The sequence below is a fragment of the Heptranchias perlo genome, chromosome 26 (genome assembly GCF_035084215.1).
Source record: "Heptranchias perlo isolate sHepPer1 chromosome 26, sHepPer1.hap1, whole genome shotgun sequence".
Lineage (NCBI taxonomy): Eukaryota > Metazoa > Chordata > Chondrichthyes > Hexanchiformes > Hexanchidae > Heptranchias > Heptranchias perlo.
Genome location: NC_090350.1, coordinates 44,335,479 through 44,350,671, shown reverse-complemented (window position 1 = coordinate 44,350,671; position 15,193 = coordinate 44,335,479). Strand labels below are relative to the sequence as shown.

Sequence of the window (15,193 nt, the reverse complement as noted above, 5' to 3'; positions counted from 1 at the left end):
TCCCATCACCCCTGTGCTCGTTGTCCTACATTGGCTCCCAGTCCGGCAACGCCTCAATTAAAGAAAATTCTCATTCTTGGTTTCAAATCCCTCCATGGCCTCATCCCTCCCTATCTCTGTAACCTTCTACAGCTCTCCGAAATCTTTCCGCTCCTACAATTCTGGCCTCTTGTCTATCCCCAATTTCCATCGCTCCACCATTGGCGGCCGTGCCTTCAGCTGCCTAGGCCCTAAGCTCTGGAATTCCCTCCCTAAACCCCTCCGCCTCTCTATCTCTTGCTCCTCCTTTAAGTTGCTACTTAAAACCTACCAAGCTTTTGGTCACCTGTCCAAATATCTCCTTATGTGGTTCAAATTTTGTTTGATAATCCCTCCTGTGAGCCGCCTTGGGACATTTTACTATGTTAAAGGTGCTATATAAATGCAAATTGTTGTTATATCGTGGGGTGCTGTACCCCACTGTGGGTATTATAGGTGCAGGGGGCTGTACCCCACTGTGGGTATATAGGTGCAGGGGGCTGTACCCCACTGTGGGTATATCGGTGCAGGGGGCTGTACCCCACTGTGGGTATATCGGTGCAGGGGGCTGTACCCCACTGTGGGTATATCGGTGCAGGGGGCTGTACCCCACTGTGGGTATATCGGTGCAGGGGGCTGTACCCCACTGTGGGTATATAGGTGCAGGGGGTTGTTCCCCACTGATCCCCAGAGTTATGTTATTTCGGGTGCTCTGCTGTTATGGTTTTTTTCAGAATCCTGTGTTGTGCGCTGTTACTTGCAGCAATTAAATGTGGGTTATTTCTGTGTTTCTGCTCTTCACGTGAAGCCTGGCGGTGAGCCAGTCACTACAGCAAGGGCAGAGACTACAAGAGAGGGCTCATCTTGTGAACCTCTACTGTGAACATCATGGAGCCGCTTAACATAACCAGGGACATCATCCAGCGCCAGATCAAGGTACCAGATATCATCTGGGGAGTGATGAGCCAGGTGTTTTTGGGCGGGGGGGGGTGGTGATGAGCCAGATGTTTTTGGGGCGGGGGGGAGGGGGGGTGGTGACGAGCCGGGTGTTTTTTGGGGCGAGGGGGGGTAGTGATGAGCCGGGTGTTTTTTGGGGCGAGGGGGGGTGGTGATGAGCCGGGTGTTTTTTGGGGCGGGGGGGGTGGTGATGAGCCGGGTGTTTTTTGGGGCGAGGGGGGGTTGGTGACGAGCAGGGTGTTTTTTGGGACGGGGGGGTGGTGACGAGCAGGGTGTTTTTGGGGCGGGGGGGTGGTGAGAGCCGGGTGTTTTTGGGGCGAGGGGTGGGGTGGTGACGAGCCGGGTGTTTTTTGGGGCGAGGGGGGGGTGGTGATGAGCCGGGTGTTTTTTGGGGCGAGGGGGGGTGGTGATGAGCGGGTGTTTTTGGAGCGGGGGGGTGGTGACGAGCCGGGTGTTTTTGGGGCGGGGAGTGTGATGAGCCGGGTGTTTTTTGGGACGGGGGGGGTGGTGACGAGCAGGGTGTTTTTGGGGCGGTGGGGTGGTGACGAGCAGGTGTTTTTGGGGCGGGGGGGTGGTGACGAGCCGGGTGTTTTTGGGGCGGGGGGTGGTGATGAGCAGGGTGTTTTTTGGGGCGAGGGGTGGGGTGGTGACGAGCCGGTGTGTTTTTTGGGGCGAGGGGGGGTGGTGACGAGCGGGTGTTTTTTGGGGCGAGGGGGGGTGGTGACGAGCCGGGTGTTTTTTGGGGCGAGGGGGTGGGGGTGGTGACGAGCCGGGTGTTTTTTGGGGCGAGGGGGGGTGGTGACGAGCCGGGTGTTTTTTGGGGCGAGGGGGGGTGGTGACGAGCCGGGTGTTTTTTGGGGCGAGGGGTGGGGTGGTGACGAGCCGGGTGTTTTTTGGGGCGAGGGGTGGGGTGGTGACGAGCCGGGTGTTTTTGGGGCAAGGGGGGTGGTGACGAGCCGGGTGTTTTTTGGGGCGTGGGGGGGGTGCTGACGAGCGGGTGTTTTTTGGGGAGAGGGGGGGGTGGTGACGAGCCGGGTGTTTTTGGGGCGGGGGTGGTGACGAGCCGGGTGTTTTTGGTCGGGGTGGTGTACGAGCGGGTGTTTTGGGGGAGAGGGGGGGGGTGATGAGAGGGTGTGTTTGGGGCGGGGGGGTGGTGAGAGCGGGTGTTGTGGGGTCGGGGGTGGTGACGAGCCGGGTGTTTTTTGGGGGCGGGGGGTGGTGACGAGACCGGGTGTTTTGGGGGGGGGCGGTGGTGACGAGCTGGGTGTTTTTGGGGAGAGGGGGTTGGTGACGAGCCCGGGTTGTGTGTTGGGGCGGGGGGTGGTGACGAAGCGGGTGTTTTTGGGTCGGGGGGTGGTGAGACGAGGTGTTTTTTGGGGCGGGGGTGGTGACGAGCCGGGTGTTTTTGGGGCGGGGAGGTGGGTGAGGAGCTGGGTGTTTTTGGGTCGGGGGGTGACGAGCCGGGTGTTATTTGGGGCGGGGGGGGGTGACGAGCGGGGTGTATTGAGGGGGGGGGTGGGACGAGGTGGGTGTATGTGGGGGTGGTGGGGTTGGGGGTGGGTGACAGGGTGTTTTGGGGCGGGGGGTGGTGCGAGCAGGTGTTTTTGGGGGCGGGCGGGTAGTGACGAGCGGGTGTTGGGGCGAGGGGGTAGTGACGAGCGGGTGTTTTTGGGGTGGGGGGTGGTGACGAGCCGGGTGTTTTTGGGGCGGGGGTAGTGACGAGCCGGGTGTTTTTGGGGCGGGGGGGTGGTGACGAGCGGGTGTTTTTGGGGCGAGGGAGGTAGTGACGAGCCGGGTGTTTTTGGGGTGGGGGGTGGTGACGAGCCGGGTGTTTTTGGGGCGGGGGGGTGGTGACGAGCCGGGTGTTTTTGGGGCGGGGGGTGGTGACGAGCCGGGTGTTTTTGGGGCGGGGGGGTGGTGACGAGCCGGGTGTTTTTGGGGCGGGGGGTGGTGACGAGCCGGGTGTTTTTGGGGCGAGGGGGTAGTGACGAGCCGGGTCTTTCTTGGGGCGGGTGGTGGTGACGAGCCGGGTGTTTTTTGGGGCGGGGGGTGGTGACGAGCCTGGTGTTTTTGGGGTGGGTGGGTGGTGACGAGCCGGGTGTTTTTGGGGCGGGGGGTGGTGACGAGCCGGGTGTTTTTGGGGCGGGGGGTGGTGACGAGCCGGGTGTTTTTGGGGTGGGGGTGGTGACGAGCCGGGTGTTTTTGGGGCGGGGGGGTGGTGACGAGCCGGGTGTTTTGGGGGCGGGGGGGGGTGACGAGCCGGGTGTTTTTGGGGTGGGGGGGTGGTGACGAGCCGGGTGTTTTTGGGGTGGGGGGTGGTGACGAGCCGGGTGTTTTTGGGGCGGGGGGTGGTGACGAGCCGGGTGTTTTTGGGGCGGGGGGTGGTGACGAGCCGGGTGTTTTTGGGGTGGGGGGTGGTGACGAGCCGGGTGTTTTTGGGGCGGGGGGTGGTGACAAGCCGGGTGTTTTTGGGGCGGGGGGTGGTGACGAGCCGGGTGTTTTTGGGGCGAGGGGGTAGTGACGAGCCGGGTGTTTTTGGGCGGGGGTGGTGACGAGCCGGGTGTTTTTGGGGCGGGGGTGGTGACGAGACCGGGTGTTTTTGGGGCGGGGGGTGGTGACGAGCCGGGTGTTTTTGGGGCTGGGGTGGTGACGAGCCGGGTGTTTTTGGGGCGAGGGGGTAGTGACGAGCCGGGTCTTTCTTGGGCGGGTGGTGGTGACGAGCCGGGTGTTTTTGGGCGGGGGGTGGTGACGAGCCTGGTGTTTTTTGGGTGGGGGGTGGTGACGAGCCGGGTGTTTTTGGGGCGGGGGGTGGTGATGAGCCAGTTTGTCCCCCTCTCATGCTGCCCCCCACCCCCCCTGTATGTAGGAGAGGAAGACGCTGCAGTTCGAGCGCCGATACCACGTCATCGATCCTTTCATCAAGCGGCTCGGCCTGGAGTGTGAGCTGGAGGTGAGACGTCTGATTTTCTCCCCCCGCCCCCCCGAGTCTCGGGACAGCAGAAACCACCCCCCCACCGAGTCGCAGACAGCAGAAACCCCCCCACCCGAGTTGCGGACAGCGGAATCTACCCCCCCCCCCCCACACTGATCACAGGTGATTGAGTGAGTGGTGTGTGAAGCTCGTTGAATCTTACATTACTGAAAGAGCTGTCCAATTAGTCCCACTCCCCGCTCTTTCCCCAGAGCCCTGCAAATTTGTCCCCTTCAAGTATTTATCCAATTCCCTTTTGAAAGTTATTATTGAATCTGCTTCCACCAACCTTTTCAGGCAGCGCATTCCAGATCATAACTCACTGCGTAAAAAAAATTCTCCTCATCTCGCCTCTGGTCCTTTTACCAATTATCATAAATCTGTGTCCTCTGGTTACCGACCCTTCTGCCACTGGAAACAGTTTCTCCTTTATTTACTCTATCAAAACCCTTCATGATTTTGAACACCTCTATCAAATCTCCCCTTAACCTCTGTTCAAGGAGAACAATCCCAGCTTCTGTTGTTCCTAGACCCCAGCAAATGATTGGAGTTGTGAGATGTGTTTAACATTTGACTCTTATTCCTGTTCTGTTTCTGACCCACAGGGTCACTCTGGCTGTGTGAACTGTCTGGAATGGAATGAGAAGGGCGAGTAAGTAGCTCTCCACACTGACCTACTGCCTACCGTGTCACTGACCTAAGGCACTCACTCTCACTCTCTTCACTTGCAGCTTGCTGGTGTCAGGATCTGATGATCAGCACGCTATTCTCTGGGATCCCTTCAGCTGCAAGAAACTGCTGACCATGCACACTGGACACACGGCCAACATATTCTCAGTGAAGGTATCAGCACACCTGTACTGCATTCAACATTAAATTTCATTTTCAATTAGATTGTAGAGGGGACACAGCCAGTGAGAGTTGCCACTGGTTTATGGCCATTGTCCTGAGGATGGATTCTGGCTGTACAAGCTGTGTGAGGCAGTTTTATGTAAGTCTTATACTTGATCTGATGGATGTTTTATTTTGTGTTGTGTTGAGTCAGCTGCTGCTATCTCTGACTGGCTGCCAACAGCTTGAGGCTCCCACAGCACAGGGGACTGCTCCCCAGGTCCTTTAAATATTTAACACTGAGATTCTATCCAAAGATGATAACGCTCAGCACACTCACCGGTGACTGTAACGGTATGAGAAGATGATTGTGGAACTGTAGTTTTTGAGAAATTGCTGTGTGCCGAGCTGGAACACTGAACAGATTGAACTGCTGTTGTGTAAATGGTTTGATCGCTATTGAGTTGGGGATGAGCTGCAGTGTTTTTTTCTGCCCTTTTATTTAACCTTCAAGTGTTAATGCTGGTTGAGCCTGGTAGGAGATTGCAGCCCATCGAGGACACGTCACTTTCCAACAAACAGCTCTCTGGCTCTGAGGTCCTATCTGTGGAACCTCTTCCAGGGCTACAACCCACTTCCCAAACTCACCTACTCCTCTGAGTCCAGCCACTTGTACAATGCCGACTCCCTTCTCCCCATGATTGGCGGCTGTGCCTTCAGCTGCCCAGACCCCAAGCTCTGGAATTCCCCTCCCTAAACCTCTTTAGCTCGTTCTCCTTAAAACCTTTTGACCAGACCTTTGGTCTCCACTCCCAATACCTCCATTGGCTTGACAATCCATTTTTTCTTTATGCCTCCGTAAAGCGCTTTGGGGCATTTTTCTAGATTAGAGGATTAACAGTGCAAATTGTGAGTTGGTTGAAGTTAGCAGACCAGATTGTGATTGAGTCCAAACTCCCATCTTGTGTCGGTCCTGTACAGCTAGCAGAGTGAGTGTGAAACATTCATCCCATGAGTCTGTACTTTCTGTGAATCTGAGTGGTAATTAGTGTTCCCAGTCCCTGTGCCACTGAGTATTGGTACTGGTCACAGTGTGAACAGCTGGTGATTGGATTTAGGACATGTGTTCATTTCCCATCTGGATCAAGGGTACGGTAGCATAGTGGTTATGTTACTGGACTAGTAATCCAGAGGCCCGGACTAATAATCTGGAGTCATGAATTCAAATCCCGCCATGGCAGCTGAGGAATTTAAATTCAATTAATTTAATTAAAAATAAAATCTGGAATAAAAAAACCTAGTATCAGTAATGGTGGCCATGAAACTACCGGATTGTCATATTCACTAATGTCCTTTAGGGAAGGAAACCTGCCGTCCTTACCCGGTCTGGCCTATATGTGACTCCAGACCCACATAAATGTGGTTGATTCTTAATCACCCTATGAAATGTGGCGCCCTAGCGAGCCACTCAGTTGTCAAGAAGGCGGCTCACCACCACCTTCTCAAGGGCAATTAGGGATGGGCAATAAATGCCGGCCTCGCCAGCGACGCCCACATCCCATGAACGAATTTTAAAAAAAGGATGCCTAGCTACCGCTTTAAGCCAATGATCTGACTTAGCTGCAAGAGACTGGTTATTCAGATTTAATTGTGTGTTTGACCAGGATAATTACCTTTGTTCATTGCAGTGCACCCACCATATCTACACTGGCCCATCAAACACTCCAGCCTGTACCCCACCATATCTACACTGGCCCATCAAACACTCCAGCCTGTACCCCACCATATCTACACCGGCCCATCAAACACTCCAGCCTGTACCCCACCATATCTACACCGGCCCATCAAACACTCCAGCCTGTACCCCACCATATCTACACCGGCCCGTCAAACACTCCAGCCTGTACCCCACCATATCTACACCGGCCCATCAAACACTCCAGCCTGTACCCCACCATATCTACACCGGCCCATCAAACACTCCAGCCTGTACCCCACCATATCTACACCGGCCCATCAAACACTCCAGCCTGTACCCCGCCATATCTACACTGACCCATCAAACACTCCAGGCTGTACCCCACCATATCTACACTGACCACTGGGAGTTTGTATTTGGCCTGGAGAGGGAGCTGTCTGCTGTATGTTAACACCTTTTGTAGAATCATACAGAACAGGAGGAGGCCATTCAGCCCATCGTGCCTGTGCCGAATCTTTGAAAGAGCTATCCAATTAGTCCCACTCCCCCCTGCTCTTTCCCCTTAGCCCTGCAAGTGTTTCCTTTTCAAGTATTTATCCAATTCCCTTTTGAAAGTTACTATTGAATCTGCTTCCACCGCCCTTTCAGATCATAACTCATATCATATCATATACAACAGATCAAAATAACTTATTTATCTTTTGGTTCACTTGAGAAAAATACATTTAGTCTTAATAGCTTCACGGTTCCTCAGTTTATGCAGGAGTTTAAAATTGAATAAATATCTCCACTCCAAACATTATTCTCTGTTTTCCAGTTCCTTCCACACTCGAGTGACCGCACGCTCATTACCGGAGCTGCTGATTCCAAGGTGCACGTCCACGACTTGACTGTAAAGGAAACCATTCACATGTTTGGAGAGCACACAAATCGTGTAAAGCGAATCGCAGCCGCTCCCATGTGGCCCAACACGTTCTGGAGTGCAGCAGAGGATGGGACGGTCAGGTATGTGTCAGACTCTGGCTTAGATCCCAAGATGTGCTGCGGTGTGTAACTGGCGCGTTGTGTTGCTTTATGCCGTGGGTGGAGGGGGAAAACTCCTTAGTCTGTCAGCTTTCTTCGTCCTTCAGATCCATTTGTGTAATTTTAAGTGTCTCGAGTTCACCAGTGCCTCACACTGGCCACTCACTAGCGCTCACTTTATCTGTTGCTCATTAGGATAATGAGGGAAGAAAACACGGTCATCGCTTGCAGCTACGTTACTGTGGCCCAGAGCCAGATCCCCCCCCCCCCCCCGCCCCAAATGCAATAAAAAGGACAGTGGCAGCATGGATACAAAATTGGGTTAGTGACAGGAAACAGAGAGTAGTGGTGAACGGTTGTTTTTCGGACTGGAGGGAGGTGTACAGTGGTGTTCCCCAGGGGTCGGTGCTGGGACCACTGCTTTTCTTGATATATATTAATGACTTGGACTTGGGCGTACAGGGCACAATTTCAAAATTTGCAGAGGACACGAAACTTGAAAGTGCAGTAAACAGTAAGGAGGATAGTGATAGACTTCAAGAGGACATAGACAGGCTGGTGGAATGGGCGGACACATGGCAGATCTAATTTAACGCAGAGAAGTGTAAACAGATACTTTTTGGCATAAAGAACGAGGAGAGACAATATAAACTAAATGGTACAATTCTAAAGGGGGTGCAGGAATAGAGAGACCTGAGGATATATGTGCACAAATCTTTGAAGGTGGCAGGATAGTTTGAGAAAGTGGTTAAGAAAGCATATGGGATCCTGGGCTTTATAAATAGTGGCAGAGTGCGCAAAAGCAAGGAAGTTATGTTGAACCTTTATAAAACACTGATCCAATACAACTGGAGTATTGTGTCCAATTCTGGGCACCGCACTTTAGGAAAGATGTGAAGGCCTTAGAGAGGGTGCAGAAAAGATTTTCTAGAATGGTTCCAGGGACAAGGGACTTCAGTTATGTGAATAGACTGGAGAAACTGGGGTTGTTCTCCTTAGAGCAGAGGAGATTTGATAGAAGTGTTAAAAACCATGACTGGTTTAGATGAAGTAAATAAAGAGAAACTGTACCCATTGGCGGAAGTGTTGAAAACCAGAGGACACAGATTTAAGGTGATTGACAAAAGAACCAAAGGCGGCATGACGAAAAACTCGTGGTGGTGGAAACAGAGATTCAATCGTGGCTTTCAAAAAGAAATTGGATAAATACTTGAAGTGAAAAAATTTGCAGGGCTTTGGGGAAGGAGCGGGGCAATGGGACTAACTGGATTGCTCTTACAAAGAGCCGGCATGGACTTGATGGGCCGAATGGCCTCCTTCTGTGCTGTAACCATTCTGTGATTCTATAGTAACCCAGCTTTCCTTCACCTTCATTAATATGCAAACTTTGCTTTTCTGTTGCAGACAGTATGACCTGAGAGAGACCAGCAAGCGCTCGCAGGTACTGGTGGACCTCACTGAATACTGCGGGCAGCATGTGGAGGCCAAGTGCCTGGCCGTTAATCCTCAGGACAATAACTATCTGGCTGTTGGGGCCAGTGGGCCCTTTGTGCGTGTCTATGACATTCGCATGATTCACAATCATAGGTAGGATATAAGCTTCTGCTGGTACAGTGATAGCCAAGTGTTCAGGCTCTCCGGAATGTTCCTTTCAGAAAGCGCTGCTTGCGCCGAGAAATTGTAAATCACAGGCGTCCCACCCAGCAACAGGCAGGCTCATTATTAGTGTCTGGGCATTTAAGGTGCAGGGTCAAAGTATGCAGGGCAGAGGTCACCCTTCCAGCCGGTGCAAATTCAGGTCCTCTGGTTTGGGGAGAGATGATGCTGTTTGGAAATTACTATTATATTATGGCGTACAGTAGAATGAGTGCCTGTTACTTTGAGGGTTGATCCTTGTAAGAATGGTTAGGGCAACAACAGAAAAGATGAGGCAGTGTGCCAAAGAAACACTGCATCCAGTGTGTTTCCTACCCCAGCCCATATTGGATTAGTCATATACAGAATTGAGGATTCTCCTCAAGGAATATATAGACTACCCTCTGCCCCCAGTCCCCAGATATATGGACTGCCTCGTCCCCCGGCGTACTGCCCACCTCGTCCCGAAAATGAGTTTTAGCGTGGTGCTTCACTGGAGCATCACGTATGCGCCCAATGCTGTATACACGCTGCCACCTGGGCATAGTGTGGGGAGCAAGTGAGCCTGTGGCCTCCTGTTTCCAGCACCTTTGCTACTGTGTCATCAGAGGATATTGTTTGTGGTTGTGAAGCCACCTACTGGGGTCCCAGAGCCATGAGTAGCTGGTGGTCTTTGGACAAATAAATGAAAGTGGCAGATTAACATTTTAATTCATAGGCTGTTCATCAGGTCTGGCATGTGGATTCCAAGTTATTGATGGAGGAACTCTATAACCGGCTTCAGGCATGGAGACGACAGGGTGATTGGTAAGGGAGGGAGTTACTGTGAATAATTCCCCTTAACCCTCTTTCATATCCGCCACCATTCCATCGCCTGCTCCTCTCCCTCTGGTCGGTAGTGGGCGTTGCACTCGGGTATCCTGCCTTGTACTGGTTATCATCACCGTACGTCACAGTGTAGCATTAAAATTGTGCAAGATAATATTTATACAATGCAATCTAATGGAGTTTATCATCTGGGGATTCACTCAAAGCAGGATTTGGGGTAAAAGCAATTTCTTTCATCTGAGTGGAGGATAGCTGCAATTTCTTTTGGCTGTCTGATTTCTCCCACCGCCATCTTCCTATCTGCTTCCTCCAATCTCCACCTTGTATATGATCTTTTTACGTTTCTTTTTGGTAGAAAAGCAGTAAAGCAGAGCTCGACCCCTGGGGTGCACACGTTCTGCGACAGGTACAAATCGGTGCCCGATGGAGCTGTGCAGTATTATGTAGCAGGTATGCAGCACTCAATGTTCCATTTTGATGTATATTCCCAGGCTTGTTTATAGACCCCGAAAAAAAAATAGTCACTGCTATTTTTCCAGTTTCAAAGTGATAAAAAAAAATTTCTGCCGTTCCCTTCGTCTTCTTGTAGTGCCAGTGAACCCGGTGGGTCCTGGTGATGTAGAGAGAGATTATCAGTTATGCTCTGCTCTTCGTCTATCAGCAATGTTGAGGAATCCTAACCCAGCCCAGAAACCAAAGCCAAGAGCTCATTACAAGCACTGGTGGGACCGTTGAGTCTTGGGCCAATCAGATGAAGGTGGCGGATACAGAAAGATTGTATGTACTTCATTACAGTGATCAGGGATCCTGTGTTGTCTTCCCGCACTGGTGATGGGATAGACTTCATAAAATCTAGTGTGGAGCAGCAATAATCCTCTGTTTCAAGCCTGAAGGTTAGAAGACTTAGTTTATTCGCCACAGTAACTGACTCCTGTTAGGAGCAGGTTAAACCCTTGAGCCCAAAGTGCCTGTCCTGCTTTCAGAGACCAAGCCACTTACTCACCTTCTCACCACAGTCCCCAATCCCTTCTGTCTGCAGAAACGCATCCAATTACATTTATACTGTCCTCCCTGGTAACTCATTCCATTATTAGACTTTAAGTGAAGTGAGTCTTGAATATCACAGCTCCCACATATACAGCACTTTTAATGTGAAAGATCCAAAGGTGTTTCACAGATTAAGTGTATGGAATATAGACGATGAGCCAGGAATTGCTTAGGAGGGTGGCCAAAAGCCCAGTCAAAGCTAATGGGTACTGAGCAGAATTTTAGAGGAGGAGAGGTGGGGTAAAGAGGCAGAGATTTAGCAGGACTGATCCTCTCTGTGTGACAATGTAGGAACCAATTGTTTGCTGAATGTCATGTGCAGGGCATTCTTACAAGACACTAATCCTTTCCTGCAGCTGGCTCTCATTGTGAATGGGGGGTGGTGCTGATGGGTCTATCTGTGGTACCTTACTGTTGAGTAAGAGGTGAATGACTGGATGTGCAACATGTGACCTGTTGCTGTAGGAAAAGGCCTGCAACTAATTTCAGTACAGCAGTAATTCTCCCTTGTCCCTGATAACATTGCACATATCAGCTGTGTATCTTTAAAGATTTTTGCATCAAGTTTTCTTTATATTGAAGTCACAGTTAAAACTTCTGGGGGATCGTGTAACCATTGCCCCTGTTCTGAGCGGAGACAATTCGTAACCCGAATTCTCTATTCCTACAAAAATTGACTCCAGTCACCTTCAGAATATTAGTTACTGCTCTCATTGTTGGCCGATGGTCAATCGTGTAAGTTCAGTAATGGCCTACTATAGGCTGGTGGACAATCATGTAAATTCAGTAATAAGAATATAAGAAAGAGGAGCAGGAGTCGGCCATATGGCCCCTCGAGCCTGCTCCGCCATTCAATCAGATCGTGGCTGATCTTCGACCTCAACTCCACTTTCCCGCCCGATCCCCATATCCCTTGATTCCCCTAGAGTCCAAAATTCTATCGATCTCAGCCTTGAATATACTGAACGAATAAGCATCCACAGCCCTCTGTGGTAGAGAATTCCAAAGATTCACAACCCTCTGAGTGAAGAAATTCCTCCTCATCTCTGTCTTAAATGGCCGACCCCTTATCCTGCGACTATGCCCTCTAGGTCTAGACTCTCCTGCCAGCGGAAACAGCCTCTCCGCATCTACCCTATCAAGCCCCTTCAGAATCTTATATGTTTCAATGAGGTCACCTCTCATTCTTCTAAACTCCAGAGAGTATAAGCCCATTCTACTCAATCTTTCCTCATAGGACAACCCTCTCATCCCAGGAATCAATGTAGTGAACCTTTGTTGCACCGCCTCCAAGGCAAGTATATCCTTCCTTAGGTAAGGAGACCAAAACTGCACACAGTACTCCAGTGTGGTCTCATTAAGGCACTGTACAATTGTAGTAAGACTTCCTTACTCTTGTACTCCAACCCTCTTGCAATAAAGGCCAACATACTATTTGCCTTCCTAATTGCTTGCTGTACCTGCATGCCAAGTTTTTGTGTTTCTTGTACGAGGACACCCAAATCTCTCTGAACACCAACATTTAATAGTTTCTCACCATTTAAAAAGTATTCTGTTTTTCTATTCTTCCTAGCAAAGTGAATAACCTCACATTTCCCCACATTATACTCCATCTGCCACCTTCTTGCCCACTTAACCTAACTTTGTATCGTCACCAAACTTGGATAGATTATACTCAGTCCCTTCATCTAAGTCATTAATATAGATTGTAAATAGCTGAGGCCCAAGCACTGATCCTTGCGGCACCCCTCTATTTACAGCCTGCCAACCTGAAAATGACCCGTTTATTCCTACTCTCTGTTTTCTGTCCTTTAACCAATCCTCTATCCATGATAATAAATTACCCCCAAACCCATGAGCCCTTATCTTGTGTAACAACCTTTTATGTGGCAACCTATCGAACGTCTTTTGAAAATCCAAATATACTACATCCACTGGTTCCCCTTTATCTACCCTGCTGGTTACATCCTCAAAAATCTCTAAAACATTAGTCAAATACGGTTTCCCTTTCATAAAACCGTGCTGACTCTGTTCAATCATATTATGATTTTCTAAGTGTCCTGTTACCACTTCCTTAATAATGGATTCCAGCATTTTCCCGAGACTGATATCAGGCTAACTGGCCTGTAGTTCCCGATTTTTTTTTTTCTCTCTTTTCTTGAATAGCGGGGTTACATTTCCTACCTTCCAATCCGCTGGGACCGTCCTAGAATCTAGGGAATTTTGGAAGATCAGAACCAATGCATCCACTATCTCCGCAGCTACCTCTTTTAGAACCCTCGGATGTAGGCCATCAGGTCCAGGGGATTTGTCAGCTTTTAGTTCCATTAATTTCTCTAGTACATTGTCTTTACTGATATTAATTTCTTTAAGTTCCTCACTCTCATTAGACCCTTGGTTCCCCACTATTTCTGGTGTGTGTTTTGTGTCTTCTACTGTGAAGACAGATACCAAATATTTGTTTAATGCATCTGCCATTTCCTTATTCCCCATTATAATTTCTCCTGTCAGCCTCTAAGGGACCAACATTTACTTTTGCTACTCTTCCTTTTTACATGCTTGTAGAAGCTCTTACAATCTGTTTTTATATTTCTTGCCAGTTTACACTCATTCTATTTTCCTCCCTCTTTTTTTCAATTTTTTTATCATCCTTTGCTGGTTTCTAAAACTCTCCCAATCCTCAGGCTTACTACTCTTCTTGGCAACATTAAAAGCCCCTTCTTTTACTCTAATACTATTCTTAACTACTTTACATAAGAATATAAGAAATAGGAGCAGGAGTAGGCCAATCGGCCCCTCGAACCTGCTCCGCCATTCAATAAGATCATGGCTGATCTGATCCTAACCTCAAATCTAAATTCATGTCCAATTTCCTGCCTGCTCCCCGTAACCCCTAATTCCCTTTACTTCTTGGAAACTGTCTATTTCTGTTTTAAATTTATTTACTGATGTAGCTTCCACAGCTTCCTGGGGCAGCAAATTCCACAGACCTACTACCCTCTGAGTGAAGAAGTTTCTCCTCATCTCAGTTTTGAAAGAGCAGCCCCTTATTCTAAGATTATGCCCCCTAGTTCTGGTTTCACCCATCCTTGGGAACATCCTTACCGCATCCACCCGATCAAGCCCCTTCACAATCTTATATGTTTCAATAAGATCGCCTCTCATTCTTCTGAACTCCAATGAGTAGAGTCCCAATCTACTCAACCTCTCCTCATATGTCCGCCCCCTCATCCCCAGGATTAACCGAGTGAACCTTCTTTGTACTGCCTGGAGAGCAAGTATGTCTTTTCTTAAGTATGGACACCAAAACTGTATGCAGTATTCCAGGTGCGGTCTCACCAATACCTTATATAACTGCAGCAATACCTCCCTGTTTTTATATTCTATCCCCCTAGCAATAAAAGCCAACATTCCGTTGGCCTTCTTGATCACCTGCATACTAACTTTTTGATTTTCTTGCACTAGGACCCCCAGATCCCTTTGTACTGCAGTACTTTCCAGTTTCACGCCATTTAGTTAGCCACGGATAGGTCACTTTTCCCATGGAGTTTTTATTTCTCAATGAAATGTATATTCGTTGAGAATATTGAAATATATCTTTAAATGTTTGCCATTGTTTAATTTTTTTTATTCGTTCATGGGATGTGGGCGTCGCTGGCGAGGCCGGCATTTATTGCCCATCCCTAATTGCCCTTGAGAAGGTGGTGGTGAGCCGCCTTCTTGAACCGCTGCAGTCCATGTGGTGAAGGTTCTCCTACAGTGCTGTTAGTAAGGGAGTTCCAGGATTTTGACCCAGCGACAATGAAGGAACGGCGATATATTTCCAAGTCGGGATGGTGTGTGACTTGGAGGGGAACGTGCAGGTGGTGTTGTTCCCATGTGCCTGCTGCCCTTGTCCTTCTAGGTGGTAGAGGTCGCGGGTTTGTGAGGTGCTGTCGAAGAAGCCTTGGCGAGTTGCTGCAGTGCATCCTGTGGATGGTACACAGTGCGCCGCTGGTGAAGGGAGTGAATGTTTAGGGTGGCCATACCTTTTAATCTAATTTCCCAATCTACCTTAGCCAACTCATCCCTCATACCTTTGTAATTGGCTTTATTTAAATTTAAGACTCTAGTTTTGAACTTAAGTATGTCACTCTCAAACTCAATGTGAAATTCTATCATATAATGATCACTATCCCCTGGAG

At 49.7% G+C, this 15,193-nt stretch overlaps 1 protein-coding gene across 1 annotated transcript in view; it reads left to right on the top strand.

Moving 5' to 3' along the window:
* The window catches only part of wdtc1 (WD and tetratricopeptide repeats 1), a 70,898-nt gene that overhangs the window by 3,086 nt on the left and 52,619 nt on the right, over nt 1-15,193 (top strand). The window contains exons 2-8 of the mRNA XM_068006932.1: nt 827-954; nt 3,842-3,925; nt 4,552-4,598; nt 4,678-4,789; nt 7,294-7,481; nt 8,904-9,086; nt 10,318-10,412. Of these exons, the coding sequence (XP_067863033.1) occupies nt 907-954; nt 3,842-3,925; nt 4,552-4,598; nt 4,678-4,789; nt 7,294-7,481; nt 8,904-9,086; nt 10,318-10,412 (757 nt within the window). The 5' untranslated portion in view covers nt 827-906. The remainder of the gene's footprint in view (nt 1-826; nt 955-3,841; nt 3,926-4,551; nt 4,599-4,677; nt 4,790-7,293; nt 7,482-8,903; nt 9,087-10,317; nt 10,413-15,193) is intronic.